This window comes from Panthera onca, chromosome D3 (assembly GCF_046562875.1).
Source record: "Panthera onca isolate mPanOnc1 chromosome D3, mPanOnc1 haplotype 2, whole genome shotgun sequence".
NCBI lineage: Eukaryota > Metazoa > Chordata > Mammalia > Carnivora > Felidae > Panthera > Panthera onca.
In genome coordinates, this window is record NC_138350.1 from 17,610,923 (window position 1) to 17,629,555 (window position 18,633).

Below are 18,633 nucleotides of genomic sequence, written 5' to 3' on the forward strand. Positions count from 1 at the left end.
CTTTCAGTTTTGCTTGAAGTCCTACACTTCCTGTTCTAGACCTGAGTGCTGTCATATGCTTGAGAAATCCCCCATGTTCTGTGTCAGAGGGTGGCTGCATTTCATGAAAGCTCCTAGCCTCTACTTAGTCTTACTTTGAGTGCCGTTGAGAGCAAAAGATGTGTTTCATTATCTGAGGCTTATAGCCAACGTTTATTTATTAGGCATTTAACTTTATAGAAAAATGAACTCAGTAGTTATCATCTTTATTTACAGCCAAATTAATATTTCAACCATGCCCATGTGCAAGCATTCATTTTCCTACATATTTCTGTAGTTAATGTGTAAATTCTATTTTCTATTTTTATACTAAATTAAAATTTTTTTAAGCTTATTTATTTATTTTGAGAGAGAGCGTGAGCAGGAGGGGCAGAGAGAGGGGGAGAGAGAATCCCAAGCAGGCTCTGCACTGCCAGCTCAGAGTCTGACCTGGGACTTGAACTCACGAACCGTGAGATCATGACCTGAGCTGAAATCAAGAGTTGGACACTTAACTGACCGAGCCACCCAGGCGCCCCGATTTTTATACTAAATTTTATCTCTTAAACACATTTCCATGTTTTGATATAATATACAGTATACGATCCTGTAAACACTAGTGTTTACTTCACAGAATGTGGAGGCTCTGGATCCACGAGGTCGAACCTTACTGCACCTTGCTGTTTCTCTGGGACATTTGGAATCTGCTAGAGTCTTGCTCCGACATAAAGCAGATGTTACAAAAGAAAATCGTGAGGGATGGACAGGCAAGTATACTTTTAAAATCAAATTGAAAACCTTTTGTTTTGCTTTCATCTGAAACCAAACTGAATAAAGGCCAGTCCCAATTATAGTTGTCCTCAGGTTATCTTTACCTTAAGACTCTTTCTCTCTTGGGACCAGGGACCGGGGTGAGTTGATGAGGGCCTTGGAGGCTTGCTGGCTGGCCTGCAGCACGATGGTCAGAATTGTGTCTTGGGCCAGAAGCCCTCAGTAGAGGGTGACTCCTATCCAGAAAGCAGCTCTGAGTACAAACCCTTGTACCATACACGAGTATGGAGGCCGGACTCCCTCTGAGGAATGTGATGTTAACTCCAGTGAATCTGTCAGCATAGGCAAAATCAAAAACAAATTATGGCTAAAAGTAGCCTTTTCCAGTGAAACCCTGGCATTTCACTTGACTGCAAGCTATCTATCATACTGTCGGTCAGAGTGATTTTATGTTGGCTGAACAAGGAGATGCATAAGCCCTACCTGCCCGATCCCCACGTGACCACAGTTGTGCGATCACACAGATAAAGCCAGCTCAGCTCTCTGAAGACACGCAGGATTTCAGAACCAGTGGGAAGAAAGGGGGGAGGATTGAAGTTGGTTTGATCAAGAGGCTACGAGTGCCGTATTTTCTTTTCACTGTTAAGAGCTAGCTTTAAGCAGCCATGGTCATAAAAGTGAGGTGGGACTGTAGCCTCTGTGTCTCTGAAGAAAATGTTAGTCTTTGATCTGTAGATTCTTTTCAGACTGGCTGAGGAATTTGTCAGAGAGCATGAGACTACTGGGCGATGACGTTTCACCATTTTGGTTTCCAGTTTTACACGAGGCTGTGAGCACTGGTGACCCCGAGATGGTGTGCGCCGTTCTGCAGCACCGGGACTACCACAACACGTCCATGGCCCTGGAAGGGGTGCCTGAGCTGCTCCAGAAGATTCTCGAGGTATCCATAAAAATCTGACGATGCCAGGGGCGCCTGGGTGGCGCAGTCGGTTAAGCATCCGACTTCAGCCAGGTCACGATCTCGCGGTCCGTGAGTTCGAGCCCCGCATCAGGCTCTGGGCTGATGGCTCGGAGCCTGGAGCCTGTTTCCGATTCTGTGTCTCCCTCTCTCTCTGCCCCTCCCCCGTTCATGGTCTGTCTCTCTCTGTCCCAAAAATAAATAAAAAAAAAAAAAAAAAAGAAAAAAAAAAATCTGACGATGCCATAATGTGGGTCAATTGCTGACAGCATAGCCGGAGACACAGTTGGACATCCACGTGTACCTTCGTGAGAGTTTTTGAGTCATAAACATGCTCTGTTTAATACCAAATAGTATTGTTGCTTATCTAATAAATGTATGAGGTCTTTCACAAATTACATTTCTGGGTCACTAGACCTACCCTTTTTTTTTTTTTTTTATTTTTTTATTTTTTTTAAATTTTTTTTTTTAACATTTATTTATTTTTGAGACAGAGAGAGACAGAGCATGAACAGGGGAGGGGCAGAGAGAGAGGGAGACACAGAATCTGAAACAGGCTCCAGGCTCTGAGCTGTCAGCACAGAGCCCGATGCGGGGCTCGAACTCACAGACCGTGAGATCATGACCTGAGCCGAAGTCGGGCGCTTAACCGACCAAGCCACCCAGGTGCCCCTAGACCTACCCTTTTAAGTGCTACTTAAACATGATAGCTTAAGACAAATATACATCAACTAATTTGTCTGGGTGCTCGTCTTCTTAACAGTGGCCTTCTGAGCACAGGTCATCTTGAGGAAATTGTGATGAGCATTGGTTACTGTACCGGGGTTTCCAGGGCCCGTGAGCTCCGATGTCTGTGTGCACCTTCTCCTTGCCACACCTGTTGACTCCAGCCATTAGCATTTTTTGACTTCAAATCTGTTGGCTTCATTTGTTGACAGCCCAGTGGCTTTTGGCCAGTAATGACAGTTATCTGTGAATTAAGGTTTATGGGCTCTGTGATGCTCGAGGGTCATTTTTATAGCAGTTTGCCTCCAGGCTCATCGACCATTTTGCATGACGGCTGCCATTTTTCAGACAGTCTTTGTTACCTGCAGCAACGTTCTTAGGAGTCAGTTGTGCAATATTCTCAGGGCAACAGGAGACAAGAAAGGACCTGTGCCTCAATCTTCCTGTCATTTATTCTCCATTTAAGCACATGAGTGAGCTTCCCAAAATATCTCCAAAGATATTTGCCAGATAAGTCCGCTGCACAGCTTTAGTCAATGTATTTCTTGAGAAAAATTAACAGCTCTGTTGAGGAAAGGAACAGTTTTGCGATGAGTAAGCCAGTCACTGCCCGTTATCCGAGCACTCTTTTTTTTTTTTTTAATTTTAATTTAAATGTTTTTAAATTTACATCCAAATTAGTTAGCATATACTCCAACAATGATTTCCGGAGTAAATTCCTTAATGCCCCTTACCCGTTTAGCCCATCCCCCTTCCCACAACCCCTCCAGGAACCCTCAGTTTGTTCTCCATATTTATGAGTCTCTTCTGTTGTGTCCCCCTCCCTGTTTTTATATTATTTTTGTTTCCTTTCCCTTATGTTCCCCTGTTTTGTCTTTTAAAGTCCTCATATGAGTGAAGTCATATGATTTTTGTCTTTCTCTGACTGACTAATTTCACTTAGCATAATACCCTCCAGTTCCATCCATGTAGTTGCAAATGGCAAGATTTCATTCTTTTTGATTGCCGAGTAATACTCCATTGTGTGTATATATATATATATATATATATATATATATACACACACATATATATATATATATATATATATATATATATATATATATATATACACAGCACATCTTCTTTATCCATTCATCCATTGATGGACATTTGGGCTCTTTGCATACTTTGGCTATTGTTGATAGTGCTGCTATAAACATGGGGGTGCACGTGCCCCTTTGAAACAGCACCCCTGTATCCCTTGGATAAATACCTAGTAGTGCAATTGCTGGGTTGTAGGGTAGTTCTATTTTTAGTTTTTTGAGGAACCTCCACACTGTTTTCCACAGTGGCTGCACCAGTTTGCATTCCCACCAGTTCGCAGTGCAAAAGAGATCCTCTTTCTCTGCATCCCCACCAACATCTGTTGTTGCCTGAGTTGTTAATGTTAGCCATTCTGAGAGGTGTGAGGTGGTATCTCATTGTGGTTTTGATTTGTATTTCCCTGATGATGAGTGATGTTGAGCATTTTTTCATGTGTCAGTTGGGCCATCTGGATGTCTTCTTTGGAGAAGTGTCTATTCATGTCTTTTGCCCATTTCTTCACTGGATTATTTGTTTTTTGGGTGTTGAGTTTGATAAGTTCTCTATAGATTTTGGATACTAACCCTTTGTCTGATATGTTGTTTGCAAATATCTTCTCCCATTCTGTTGGTTGCCTTTTAGTTTTACTGATTGTTTCCTTTGCTGTGAGCACTCTTTTTTAAAGACATATTTGTATGACACTCAAGCAAAAGCATTCCTAGAGATACTCCTTCTTCATGGGCTGCATGAATCCTTCCATGAAATACGAAATGGTTGTATGCATTGTTTTTAAACAGTTGTGTCTGGTGTGCAAAGACCAAGTGGGTTTATTGTTTTCTTATCTAACGTACCGGAGGAGGAACTAAAAACACATCTGCCCACTCAGCAAAACAGCAAATGACTTAATGTGGACTCACCCTCTTTTAAAAAATTCAGTGTAAAGGACTTTCTTTTCTTACCTGTATTGATCCATAGCAGTAAACTGCATTGTACTGTGCTCTCTGCTTGAAGGTGTAGACAGCCTGTGAATGACCTGTGTGCTCAGTGGCACGAGATGCTGTGGTTGACATTTTGTCTTTCAACAGTCTCCTTAAAACAAGCCCACCTTTTCTTGTGTGCTGCCCCTCAGAGGGCCTTTGCCCATCACTGGAATTCTGGTTTTACTCTAGGCTAGATCCTTGCCCTTCCTGTCCTGTCCTGTAAAAACTGTGACAAACCACGGGGGTGGGAAGGAACAGAACAACATCTGGGATTTCTAGCATTTCTCTTCTTGGATGGTAACTGCTGGACTTCTTAAGAGCTATCCAAGAACCTTCTGTAAAAATTCTTGGCAGGTCAGGGGCGCCTGGGTAGCTCAGTTGGTTGAGCATCCGACTTTGGCTCAGGTCATGATCTCATTGGTGGGTTCGAGCCCCACATCGGGCTCTGTGCTGACCGAGTCTGCTTTGGATTCTCTGTCTTCCTTTCTCTCTCCTCCTCCCCACCCCCAACCCCCTAACCCCCTATGTGTGCACACTCTTTCTATGTCAAAAATAAATAAACATTAAAAGAAAATTACAGAATTCATGGTAGGTCAGAAAGTCATCCTAAAACAGGGCTGCTCTGGTGGTGTAAAATTTTATAAAGCCAAGTACTAAAAGTTTAAGAGGAAAATGAGGGCAGAAGTCTCTTAACTGGAGGGAAAATCAATTTCCTGGGGAAGTGATGTCTGGCAGCCTCTTCTGGTTTCGAGGTCCAGTGAATATGAAGCACTTGCCAGCACACAAACTTTTACAGTCAAGTTCCCTGTAGAATAGACGGACTTGACATTCCTTTCTCGCTGCCCAGGACAGTCTGTTACCCACACTGCATGGCAGTGCGTAAGCCCATCTTCCAGGCTCATCTCTCTGCTACTGTTAGGAACCAGACTGTCCTAAATCAGATTTGATTTTATCCCCCTCTAACCTTGTTGCCTTCAGTTAACTTTATTGACTGTCTAGACATACTTTATATCGAGGTAAAATATCAGCCTGCGTATAAAATAAGCACTTATTTTTGACGGGTTTGCATTTTATGTTTCTTCTTATTTTCTCTGTTCTCTCCTCCTCCCCCTCTAAAACCTCATTAACCCTTACCATGTTTGCATTTAGTTTATAGCGCCAAGGGTCATTTACTTTAAACCTTTGTCCTTCAGGCTCCGGATTTCTATGTGCAGATGAAATGGGAATTCACCAGCTGGGGTGAGTGGCTCTGGGCTTAAAATTTATTTGTTTCCAGATGTATTGACCCTGAATAGAAGTTTATTTTTCCTTTCTAAGATTTTAATGTGTATATATTTTTAAGTCTAAGAAATGCATAGTAAAAAAATAAAGAAAAACCGTCACCTATAGTCTCACTTAAGCACAACTTAAGCTGTTAATGCTTTGGATGTTTTCCTTCTCGTTTTTGCCCCTACGCACAGAGATTTTTCTCCCAAGTATCTGTAAATATAATATAGAGACAGTTTTTTCTCCACTTTTTGTCACTTAATAGGAGACACTTGTCCATATTATTAGTTTTTTAAGATGTCACTTTAAATGGCTACAATTTTAGTAAGAAGATTTACCGTAATTTATTACTCATTTCCTAATGTGGTTCAACTTGCTTCTTTTAAACTTGTTATTAGAAAGAAGAGGAGGAGATGGATGTTGGAATAGCTTGATTTTTCACAAAGTGGATGTATTGCTCCAAAATCTTATGTAAGGCAAAGTGACTGACAGTAATTTTCATAGATGTTCCACTTTTATTCCTTGTAGATCAGTTAATAACAGCTCCTAACTCCCAGGCTGCCAGCCATTTCACTCTGACTTCCCTTCCAGGCAAGAAGTCACATTCGTAATGAAACATTTAAATGAAGTAAAAAAGTATGGGAAAGAAGAGAACTTCAGGTTCTTCTGGAAAACTCACAAGTTCTTCTCTCATGCACATATCTGCATTTTTCAGATATTTTAGGCTTGATATTTTGAGGGGCAGATATGCCAGTGTGTTAGGGCACAGCGACGTGGTAGGAGCAGCATATGTGAGCAAGAAGGCCAGATGGACACATTCGGTAGCCCTGATGATGGTCAAAAAGACAGGTCCGCGGTGGGATCAGGGATGTCCTTGGGAAATTCATGTGTCTGGACAAAGACACATCTGCACCTCCATAAAGAGCTACAGAACAAAAGGTCCATTTTTAGTTTTGAAAAGTGGCTTCCCTATTGTAAGTGGGGGAGCCACACCCAGTTCTGAGGGTCACCGTCATGCGTGCCGCTCCTGTCTTTTTATTATTAAAGCTGGAATCCTGATTCCTTGGGCCTGTGTGCTCTGCTTGGCCCTCGAGTTTTTCCTCAGTAGTACACTTCTCTTCTCCAGTGCCCTTGGTTTCCAGAATATGCCCGAATGATGTCTGTCGCATTTGGAAAAGTGGTGCCAAACTGCGTGTGGATATCACGTTGCTGGGATTTGAGAACATGAGCTGGATAAGAGGGAGGCGCAGTTTTATATTTAAGGGAGAAGGTGAGTGATTCTATTCAGTTTTCATAATCACTGTTCACACTAAGGGACAGAGTGATTTTTAATTTTTTTTTTGTTTATTTACTTTTTGAGAGAGAGAGAAACAGAGCTTGAGCAGGGGAGGGGCAGAGAAAGGGAGAGAGGGAGACACAGAATCCGAAGCAGGCTCCAGGCTCTTAGCTGTCAGCACAGAGCCAGACACGGGGCTCGAACCCACAAACCGTGGGATCATGACCTGAGCTGAAGTCAGACGCTTAACTGACTGAGCTACCCAGGCACCCCGACAAGAGTGATTTTTAACCATCAAAATGTGTTTGCATTCCTGTACCTTATCTGATACTGTCTGGGGCATGTGTTTTATGTTTTTTGTTTTTGTTGGTTATTCTTGTTAATTATTCAACTCTCAATTCCTCTATTTCTTTTTTGGATAGTTCTCTCTCTCTCTCTCTCTGTTTCTCTGGGGGTTTTTTTGTTTGTTTGTTTGTTTGTTTGTTTGTTTTTAAGGGGTCTTCTGGTAAGGACCGGAAAGCCTGCTAGACAAATTCTAAAGGAGCTGTAACACTTTGGATAGTTCTGTTCATTCTCTAACCCCTATCATTACCACCAAACACTGTCACCATTTGGAATGTCCCACATTCCTGACCCCAGAATTTGAGACTCTGTCTTGTATCTCTTTATATCCCCTCTGTAAGAAGGCATGATCCTCCTATCAGAGGGTGAGAAAAGTGGCATTGTCAGCCCAATGTTGTGCATAAATGATTTATGTTAATTGTGTAAATGGTATATTTTAAAAAGTACACAGATGTATTGCTAACAAATAATGCATATTGTTGTAAATGTCTGCAACTTTGGGGAAGACGGCCCCGAGCCTCCTGTGGGTTGTGGCAAACTGGCCGGATAATCCCCATGTAAGTAGGTGGTCAGTAATCACAGTATTCAGGTTTTATCTGGTAGGTGGCCCTTGGTGGGGGGCAAATGTGAAAGACAATGCATTTTAACTTTTGAGGCTTCCTTGTTTTTGCATCTTGCTGGCATGGCCCTTAGTTACGCTCTTGTTTCCATTAACAGACAACCGGGCGGAGCTGATGGAAGTCAACCATGATGACAGGGTGGTCACCACCGAGCACTTTGACCTGTCCCAAGAAATGGAGCGCCTCACCCTGGACTTGATGAAGCCAAAAAGTAGGGAAGTTGAGAGACGGCTCACGAGCCCAGTCATTAACACCAGCCTCGATACTAAAAATATTGCTTTTGAAAGGTACGCATTTAGGTTCTGCATTTTAATGTCTGATCCCTTTACTGCCATCTTTGGTGGCATGTAGATATGAATTGGAAATTATGGGTGGATTGGGATTTCTCTAATACGGCATAATAAGCGCTAGTGGATTTTCAAGTTGCTCTCTGTTCTAACCAAAAAGAAGCCATAGCTGACATCCTCTTTCATAGATCATTTTATAGACATTAACGTTGGTTAAGTCTTGGAGAAACATCTTCATGCTCTTTTATGGGCCCTTTCTAATGGATTTTACTTGAATTTTATTTTTGTTTTGGTGTTTGGGGACCCACAAGACCCCCTAGTCCCAGACCATGGAGCTTTGCGAGTTTCTGGAAGCTAGAATTGACCCAGTATTGATTGTGGTTGTACTGATACTAGTCAGATCCACTCTTACCGTATAGTTAAATGTGGTTCTCTTCCCCTGTGAGGCCTAATAGTTTAGAGCCAAGAGTCTGGAGGGATTGCAGTTCTATTCCAGACTCCACCAGAAGAAGCTTCTGGAGAGGTTTGTGCCTTGGTTCACCTGGATGAGAACACTGTCTCTGGTCATCTGCCTCTGAGCCCTGCAGAGGCATGAAGAGGTTCGGAATGTAAGGCAAGCGGAAGCTGTCAGAGCTGTTAGCCTGAGTGATTTCCCCACAGAACGCACTGAGCTGAGGGAATCTGTAAGAGCCCTGAGCGTTTGCCTAGGATGTCACATCCAGCTCTCTGTAAACCAAAGCAGCATAACCTGAGCTAACGTGGACACACATTATCCTGGATCTAGGCTTTCTTTACTCTTAATGGATATACTAACTCTCCTCTTTTTTTTCCTTTTTCTTTTCTTCTTTGTTTCCATAAAATATGTTAGTGAGACAAACTTTTCTGTTGAGTCAAACATAAGACTCAAGTGCCCTTTTTCTTCTGATTTAGATGGAGCTGTGGAATTAGGGCATCTGTTAGCAGTAGAAGAGAAAGCCAAATGCCAGCCCACGTGGTGTCCCAGTACTGCTGCTGTGTTGGCAGCGGTAGCCCTGGGAGGCAGGCTCAGTCCCCCATCACCAGTCTCCTGGCACCCCAGCCTTGCCAGGTGACGGCTGTCTGTCAGGAATGGGCCGTGGCTTTACCTGGTAGCATCTCGGGAAGACTCCTTCAGGCTTCGGCACACACCTCTGTAGACAGGGAGGGCCCCTGCAGCAAAGGGCTCTGTTCGTAAAGCTGGGAAATCGCGGGCCCTGTCCTCAGTGCCACGGCCCGGCTGCGGAGGTGGAAGTTGGAAGGACTGAATGCCATTGGCAGGGCTGCTAAGTAACCATGTGGCTTTGGGGAGGTGGCTCTGTCTCTCCACGTTTCTGCTTCCTTACCTGAAAGAAAGAAAGGAGTGAATCTCGGGATGACGTTGCTAAAGCCCCCACGACTCTACGATGCCATGAGGAGAGCCGCCGTTCCCTCTGGGTCATCGGCAGAGTTGCTAGAGTCACTGTTCTGACATGTAACTTACAAAGCGTGTGCCGATTACTGGCGGCTACCCCACGGAGGGCAAATGGGAAACGGTGGCACTTCCCATTTTTACTGAGGGCTGAGGCACCTCTGGGATTTGTATGGTCACTAGTTCTTCAGACGGTTCAGGTTAACCTCCTTTGGCAACTGACAGTGGGTCTCTGAGAGAGGATTTCTGGAAAACAGCTGCTTTTTTTCTGTGGTGCTCAGAACTCAGTATATGCAGTCAGTGAGCTGCTTATGCATCGAGCAAGGGTTTGAGCCACTTGAGTGTGAGATTTGCTGGTAGAGAAAGTGCACACCTCCTTACTGGAGGTGGGAGCATGCGTTTGATTGACTTCGGAAGGTGTGCTCTCTTAGGAGAGTCGTTTTCATCCATTTCTTTCTTCTGATCTGTTGCTGAGAGCTTGATGCTTGCTTCCTGCATGAGTTTTTGGCCTGCCAGTATGTCCCCTCTGGCTGCAGTCTGGGTTTTTCTCTTCTCTGAAAGAGTATGCTCTGGCAACCTAAAACAGAACATTCTCTGCTGCCCTCAGAGCCTCTCTCTGAATTGCATAGCAGCCTCCAAGCCACAGGGCTTGCTCAGCGGCTTTTGGTGTGGCAGCCTCAGCGGAGAAGGGCAGAGGTAAAAATGCAGAGGGGGAGCTGGGTCTTGCCCTGTCATCTTCAGATGCCTCTGTGCCTAAAGTTAATCAAGGGTTGAGGAGTTATTAGAATTTTGGGCTTAAAATAGGATGCCGAATTTAATAACCAAGCTGTCAGCGTGGGGATGGAAAGGGAGGCAGAGCAGCCAGGATTGCCAGTTGAGCGGATGCAAAGGAGTGAGCAGCCTAGTGGTCTCCAGGGAGAGGGGGCGGCTCCGTCTCCCCAGCATGCTCACGGGATGAAGTGGGGCAGATGGAGTCATCCTTTGGTACCTCGGCAGACCGTGTGCCAGAAAGCAGTCCTTTCCCAGGCCAGAATATCAAGTGACTAGGTGAAAGGCAAGGAACCGAGGACTGACTTTGTTAACTATAAAAGGACGATCTTGATTTTCAATTATTGAAGCCTAAGAGGGGACTCTGGTTTGTTAATCAGTGTGGACCCTGCCCCCCTGCCCCCAGGATTGCGGTTTTGTTTCTGAAGTGTAAAGTGGAGATAGCTAGCATTTGGTGTAATCCCTTTGGGGTTTCCCTCTCTCCCTCCGTGGGTCATGCTGCACTAATTGTGGACAACTACTTGGAAAATTAAAGCCCTGGTCCTTCCTTTCTCTGATGAGCTGTAACATACACATAAAACTCTGTATGCCCTGTCTGGACTAATGAAACTGGAAACACGAGACGCAAATTACACGGATCTTTGTGAGCTGGCTAATCTGCTGGCTCCCGGAGCTTCCTGCGTGATGTCCCCACTTTCCTCTGGGGTCAGGGTGGAAGGCAGGCAGTTGTCCTACGCAGGGCCAAGTGCAGCAGTCACAGTGGAGCTAGGATGTGATGTCCTAGACAAAAGGGCAGACCAGGCTTTTCAGGGCTTCCCTGTGAGTGGTAGTATTTCCCAGGACGCGCTGCTTTGAAAAAGAACCAGAACCTCTTGGCTGCTCTTGGTTCCTAAATGCATTTTTCCCCAGGAGTATGTTGAGTCAAATAACTGGGTTTTCAGGCACTTTAGCAGTGCTGTCGTTGCTGCTGGGATGCTAGGCTACTTTAATAGCAGTCCTACAGACCTGGAGTCATTGTCTGGGCTGGAAAACTGCTTTCAACATCCTTTCCCCTGCTGCACCAAACCTGGTAAAACGTGTGACTCCCAAGCCATTTTGCAGGCATTAATGGCTTCTCCAAGCAGCTCGCCACAGTGAGGAGTTCCTGCCCCACCCGCTCTCTCCTGAGGAGCAGGATGGTCTGTGCCTCGTTGTTCTAAGAATTCCTCAGTTGAGATGCGGCTGCTCATGGGGACAGAGCCACTGATGTCCATACCCACAGTTAAGGTGATCCGGATAAATGCTCTGACCCAGATACCACCTCGTGGCAAGCCCCTGGACGCTGGTCATCGTCACTCATTTCTTTAGGACAGCTGTCCAGTCAGTGTCACCACCTTTGTCGCCTGTGCTGGCAGTTTTTGTAAAGACGCCAAGAACGGAGGCTTTCTATGCCAGGGGTGAGGCGAGCTGATTAGTAACAGTGGGAGGGGGTGGGGCTACTTAAGCCATCTGTCACTGAGAGCATCCTTTTGTGGACAATAGGACCGTAATCTCCAAGTGTCCTTCACCAACTTAAGCTGGGGGAAATAAACTGTAAAGGCTGCAGGGATAAATCTGAATGGCATATTGTACATGTAGAAATTTGTGGTGTTCACTTTTTATCAGAACTAAATCCGGATTCTGGGGCTGGAGGACAGATAAAGCAGAAGTTGTTAATGGTTACGAAGCAAAGGTAAAAGGAAACTCTTAAAATAAGATTTAATATAGCTATTTAGCTTCTATGCAAATGAGGAGTCTGTTCAGATTTTTTCATGCATCTGTGCCGTGGAGATGCTCTGGGGGAAAAAATGCTGCTTAGTGTCTCTCACGTGGATTTGTATCTGATCTGATGTGCAGAAAATGGGCTCGCATGTCCTGAGGAGGTCCCTAGGTATGCCAAAAGAGAAACTATGTCGTAGAGAAATGAACCCGGGTGCCAGTTGTCCCCAGAGGAGTGACTGTTCCTTTAATTCTTTAAGCAGAAAAAGAAAGGATTAGACTGAAACCTGCATGTTGATCTTTTTTTTTTTTTTTTTAATAACCTGAGTGGGTTAAAAAAAAAAAAAAAAGTAAAGTAGCTTTAATGAGCCTCCATTTTCGTAGTCAGCCTAATTGGACCCAGTGGCCTGACACCCACTTACATGACATCAGTGCATTAAGAACGTAGTTGTCATAGTGCAGACAACTGTCAGTCGAGTCATCTGGCATCTTGTTAGCTGGGACGCCTCTGTCTCCTGGCCTTTCGTTAGCCCTGCAGTACAGCAGGGACTGATGGCTCCCGTGCCGGAGTGCGGTGCCGCAGGATCCTCTGGTGACCTCGGAGGGGGCAAAGAGGCTTACGTCATGCTCAGCGAGACACATTTAGACATAGTCGTTCCACTGCTTCCTCAGTCTTTGAACGTTGGGAATCCACGTATGGCATACAGCTAATTCTCTGTTTACCGTGAGATTTGATCTTCCAGACCCCCAAATTTCTCAGTCAGCCTTGACAACAGAGCATTCACTCTGGCGGTGAAAATAATTTTTTGTCCATCGATGGAATCCCTTTTAAGTAGTGACTCGCTGGTTTCCTCTGAAGCCTCACAGGTAGAGAGAACCTTGTGTTCATTCCGTTTTCCTTCTGCCCAGCAGATGGCTGTCTAAGTCCGTCCTATTATAAGATCGCCACAAATCAGCAGAGAAGTACGTGGGGCCAGTTTGGGTGCCTTAGCGCTAGAAATCCAGCTGGGAGGCCTCAACATCAGGACATTTGTTTGAGAGCGATTAGCAACACAAAGGGCAGGCAGGGAGATGCAGCCCGTCCCTGCCCCGTTTACTCCTCGGTCTTTAAAACTGTCAGAGATGCCAAGTAGTTGCTGATGCATTTCTAAGTTGATTAGCTTGTATATTTTCTCGGAGGGATCCTAATGATTGTCAACCATTTCTCATTTTTATTTTGCTGGAATTTTTTTTTTCTTTTCTTTATTTATTTTTTGGCTTCAGCATTCTTGCTCTTGCTATGCTTATTTTTTGAGTTTTGATTCCCTGTGTCACTGTTTTCTTTTGCACACGTTTCCCAAGGTTTACACAGTAAACAATGTGAGTGTGATAACCAAAATCCGGACAGAACACCTGACCGAGGAAGAAAAAAAGAGATACAAAGGTAATTCTCCCCGCTTTTCCTTAGGCTAGAGAGAGCCTTTGTTGGTTTCGTTCATTTTGGGGGTTAACATGATCAGGTCAGGCTAATCCTCGCCCTAACTTCCTTTTTACAAAAGTCTCCTTTAGACTGACCTGTTCTTGAAGGTATTACCTGTAGTTAGCTTCAAGGGGAGTTAAAGCCATTCAGGCGAATCGTTGCCGAAGAAACAAGAAGGCAGGGAAGGTAGTTAAGGATATCGGAGACTAGTTCTCACCAGAATGAGTGATTTAGTCCAAACTCTCACCGTGAAAGATTTGGACAGAACCGGGGCTGTGAGCCAAAGCATTGCCAATACGTGGTTGTTCTCGCACAGCCCCACCGGTGGCCAGTCTTGTGGCCTTGTGAAGTTACCTGCACCCTCTGTGGCTCAGGTCCCTCAGCAGTGAAACGGCAGTGCTTGGGAGGATGAGATGAGCTCCCTCACGCAAACCTTTGAGACGGTCCCTCAGTGAGGCCAGCGCTCAGTTACTGTTTGCCGCCCCCACTGCCACCAGGACTCTGGTTTGACAGATAAGGACCCTGCGGCCCAGTCAGCCTCACTCCTGAATCCAAACTCTTGCTGCTTTTCTGCTTTACTTCTTGTAGCTGTTGTTCATCTAGGTTAGAGACCCTGATAAAAAGTATGTCCTATAAGGGATAAATTAGCCGATGGTTGACTGTGGATGATTTTGCCACCCTATCCATAAATGGACTTCCTGATGTAGGTGGCTGGGATCCAAAACTTTAAGATAGCATGAGAATCTCTTTCTGTAGTCACAAGTAAGGTATAATATTAGACATTAAACCTTTCCCCCCTTCTGTAGCGGACAGGAACCCCCTGGAGTCTTTGCTGGGAACCGTGGAACACCAGTTTGGTGCTCAAGGGGTAAGTGGAAGCAGCGAGTTCTCAGGTTCAACAAAGGACATGACTTTTCTGTGCCGCGATGGCATTTACTGAATCCTGAACAGGCCACTCTGGCTGCAATGCTGAAGAGCGCTCCCAAGCCAGAACTCGAGATACTCTTTTAGAAGAGAATTAGAGGGGCGCCTGGGTGGCGCAGTCGGTTAAGCGTCCGACTTCAGCCAGGTCACGATCTCGCGGTCCGTGAGTTCGAGCCCTGCGTCAGGCTCTGGGCTGATGGCTCGGAGCCTGGAGCCTGTTTCCGATTCTGTGTCTCCCTCTCTCTCTCTGCCCCTCCCCCGTTCATGCTCTGTCTCTCTGTCCCAAAAATAAATAAAAAACGTTGAAAAAAAAATTCAGAAGAGAATTAGATGAATCTTGCAGGTAAAAATTTTAGAGGAGGGTTGTGACTGTAGAAGGTGCCTTCTCATCTGTAAACTTAAACAGGATTCAGGACTTTTTATTTCAACCGAGTGCCTTCACAGACATTTTCTGACTTGATCCTTTCTAACTACATGAAGTTGGTACAGTCGATCGCAGAGGGTCAGAGAAATGAGATTCCCTTTCCAGTGTCCTGAGCGAGAGCATGACAGATGTGGAACTTAAACTCCCATGCCTTCCAGATCTTCCATGCTGTCAGATATTTCTTTCTCTGTTTCTATAATCAGGAGATAAAAATGCAAAGGAGAGCGGAGAAATGTTTTGACACGGGGAAACCCATTAGGCTTGCTACATAATGCCTTTATAGATTTTCAGCGCAGTCACTGAAAGAAAAGGGGAGAGGAAATGACTCGAACTTCCTGATCTGTAGTTGGTTAACGTGTCCGCCTCAGAGGCTGAGTGCTGTAGGCCTCCACTTGGGAGCACCATTTGGCATTTCTAATTCCCCCGAGTTCTGGCTCGGCAGGACCTCACCACAGAGTGTGCCACCGCCAACAACCCCACGGCCATCACGCCGGATGAATACTTTAATGAAGAGTTTGATCTGAAAGACCGGGACATCGGAAGGCCGAAGGAGCTCACGATTAGAACGCAAAAGTAAGACTCAGCGGCCATTTTCAGCTTACAGATTCTTGTCTCAGAAGTTCTGCTGTTTCCTGGTGTCCTGTTGTCATTTTTGTGTCCCCTTCCTTTAAACATAATTTGAAGTTACTTCACCTGATAAAAGCTAACAGTAGATTACCCATCTTCTTATTAAGCCCTTCTCTAAATAGAATAGAGATGGGATGTAAGAATTCCTTGTGTTTTTTGCTGCCAACAAGCTTCAGCTGATCAAATGAAATGATCGCACCAGCTGTCAGCTTCTTCAGTCAATTCATACTGCTGCAGGGGGAGGTCACAGGGCAGGCCGTTTCTCCTGATTGCCAGATTGCACGGTGATCTGCATTCTTCACGGGTCTCGCCCCTTCCCTGCTCCGCATTAAGAGAAGTACGGTGACTGGGCAGACGGGGCAGTGAGGAAGCTGGTGGTGTCTAGCTGGCTGCGTAGAAGCGGTCCCATTTCTCTGGGGACGACGGCCTCAGCCTTGTGTCGGTCGGTCCCGCAGGTTTAAAGCGATGCTGTGGATGTGCGAGGACTTTCCGTTGTCCCTCGTGGAGCAGGTCGTCCCCATCATTGACCTCATGGCCCGAACTAGCGCTCACTTTGCGCGGCTCAGAGATTTCATCAAGCTGGAGTTCCCACCTGGATTTCCTGTCAAGATAGGTACCGTCTACCATCTGGAAACCCCGGAGCATCTGTAGGCTTTTGTGGGTGACAGGATGTGCTTCCGGGCTTCGGAGCATTTGAGGCAAAGGTAGCAGGCGGCAGCTGATCAAATGATCAGGCAAAGGTAGCAGACCTGATGGAGCAGGCCACAGTTACCCTCTCGCTTACCACGGCTGGAGAAGTGTCATGGTTCTTGGTTCTTTTGCATGTCAGAATTAGATCCCCCAGCCACCACTTCTATTTACCGATGATGCTAACAGATGTAAAAAGGCACAAAAATGTGACACCTTCATTGTTTTCATGTCAAACCTTACTTAAGTTAAGCATCAGATCAGATAGTTTCTTGAGGAAGACCGTGGACACCATCAGTATGTTTTAGGGCCCGCACTGGAATGCCTAACACCATCTATAACACATACAACTTGTAAGGAACTTAAATTTTGGACAGTTGCATATTTGTGACACATTGTTCAATGCCGGCTCAACCACTTATTCACTGTGATCTAGGAAAAGTTGCTTAACCTCTCTGAATCTCAGTTTCCCCATCTGTATATCGGGGAGGGTTGTTATGTTAGGGAAGTCCTACTTATAAAAAGTATTTGACATTGACTTATAAAAAGTATTTACTAGCACTGTAAGCACTCAGAAAATGATGGCTACTGTTATTATTCGCATGAAGTTTATTTATAAAAGCTTTTATTTTGTTAGAAATTCCTTTGTTTCATGTCTTAAATGCACGGATTACATTTGGAAACGTTAATGGCTGTAGCACTGCTGAAGAAACTGGATCTCAGAATGTGGAGGGGACCCAGGTGGATTCAGGTAAAGAAAAGTTGGGGCTTTGTGATTTAAAACACACACACACACACACACACACACACACACACACACACACACACATATTCAGTTATTATAAACTAATTATTCACTTTGACATTGGAGTGTCTTATGAAGTAGATCTCTGCTCTGAATGAGAGAAAAGTTTAGATTTCATTTAGAGTGCGTGAAAAAACAACTTGTAGAATATGACCCCACTTGTATTAAAAAGACAGCATAGTCCTAAGACCCAACTTTATTGAGGTGTATGAATGCTCCCACTTTAAGTGTGACAGTTCAGTGCATTTTTTAAAAATGTATATTTTATTTTATTTTTGAGAGAGAGAGAGCATAAGCGGGAGAGGGGTGGAGAGAGAAGGGCAGATCCAAAGTTGGCTCTGTGCTGACAGCAGAAAGCCCGATGCAGGGCTCAAACTCAAGAACTTCAAGATCATGACCTGAGCCAAAGTCAACGCTTAACTGAATGAGCCACCCAGCTGCCCTTAGTTTATGTATTTTACAGTTTATTTACTTATTTTGAGGGAAAGTGAGTTGGGGAGGGGTAGAGAGAATCCCAGTCAGGTTCTGCGCTGTCAGTGCAGAGCCTGATGAGGGGCACAACCTCAACAACCCTGGGATCATGACCTAAGCCAAAATCAAGAGTTGGAAGCTCAACTAGCCACTCAGGTGCCCCTAGTTCAGTGCCCCTAGTTCATTTTAACAAACGTGTGTACCCATGTAACCACCACCACAATCAAGATGTAGAATAATTCTGTTACCCCCCAAAATTTCCTTAGGCTCCCTTACCTTCCATCCAAATTCTTTTGGATGCTACTGTAAATGGATTATTTACTCAATTTTATTTTCTAGTTACTCATTGATAGTTTATAGAAACATAACAATTTGTTTTCGTTTTTGTTTTTTTTCACTGTGTAAAAAATAGTGTTCTGTGTCTTGGGCTAGTTGAGGGATACATAGACATGTTATTATCTTTTTATTTTAGTTTACAGACCTATACTTTTTTCATGTGTTTACCATATTTCATAAAAAGGAAAAAATACAAAGAGATCTTGATGTGACTGAGTATACACATATATGCACTGCATTCCTCAAAAGACATACAAGTAAACACTGGTTACCTCTGGACTTTGGAAATAAGAGAAAGAGGGTGGAGAGAGAGAGAGAAATCTTTATTTTTCTTGACTATGAGTTAATTTTATTACTAAAATTAAAAAAACAAAAAGGCGGTATTTTGGTACTTTTCTCTGTCAAGGTTTTTCTTTCTCAAAATCTCTCACATAATAGCAAGCCTTGATTTTAATCATTTTAATTCTCTCATTTTTTTAACTGAAAATGTTTTTATAAATTTTAAATTATAAACGGGGGTGCCTAGGTGGCTCAGTCAGTTGAGTCCAACTTCAGCTCAGGTCACAATCTCACAGTCTGTGGGTTCAAGCCCCGTGTCGGGCTCTGTGCTGACAGCTCAGAGCCTGGAGCCTGCTTCAGATTCGGTGTCTCCCTCTCTCT

General features: G+C 44.5%; 1 protein-coding gene and 1 non-coding gene across 3 annotated transcripts in view; one reads left to right on the forward strand and one right to left on the reverse strand.

The window, feature by feature from the left end:
• Window positions 1-18,633, forward strand: part of ANKRD13A (ankyrin repeat domain 13A) — a 33,333-nt gene that overhangs the window by 9,997 nt on the left and 4,703 nt on the right. For both annotated transcript variants that reach the window (XM_060612545.3, XM_060612544.3), the window contains exons 2-12: window positions 653-785; window positions 1,605-1,729; window positions 5,712-5,757; window positions 6,911-7,054; window positions 8,120-8,309; window positions 12,148-12,214; window positions 13,582-13,663; window positions 14,506-14,567; window positions 15,490-15,620; window positions 16,130-16,287; window positions 16,999-17,112. In XM_060612545.3, coding sequence (XP_060468528.3) covers window positions 653-785; window positions 1,605-1,729; window positions 5,712-5,757; window positions 6,911-7,054; window positions 8,120-8,309; window positions 12,148-12,214; window positions 13,582-13,663; window positions 14,506-14,567; window positions 15,490-15,620; window positions 16,130-16,287; window positions 16,999-17,112 — 1,252 coding nt within the window. The remainder of the gene's footprint in view (window positions 1-652; window positions 786-1,604; window positions 1,730-5,711; window positions 5,758-6,910; window positions 7,055-8,119; window positions 8,310-12,147; window positions 12,215-13,581; window positions 13,664-14,505; window positions 14,568-15,489; window positions 15,621-16,129; window positions 16,288-16,998; window positions 17,113-18,633) is intronic.
• Window positions 7,554-7,615, reverse strand: LOC132666142 (U7 small nuclear RNA). The gene has a single exon (XR_009604520.1). It is a non-coding gene; the product is annotated as a U7 small nuclear RNA (small nuclear RNA).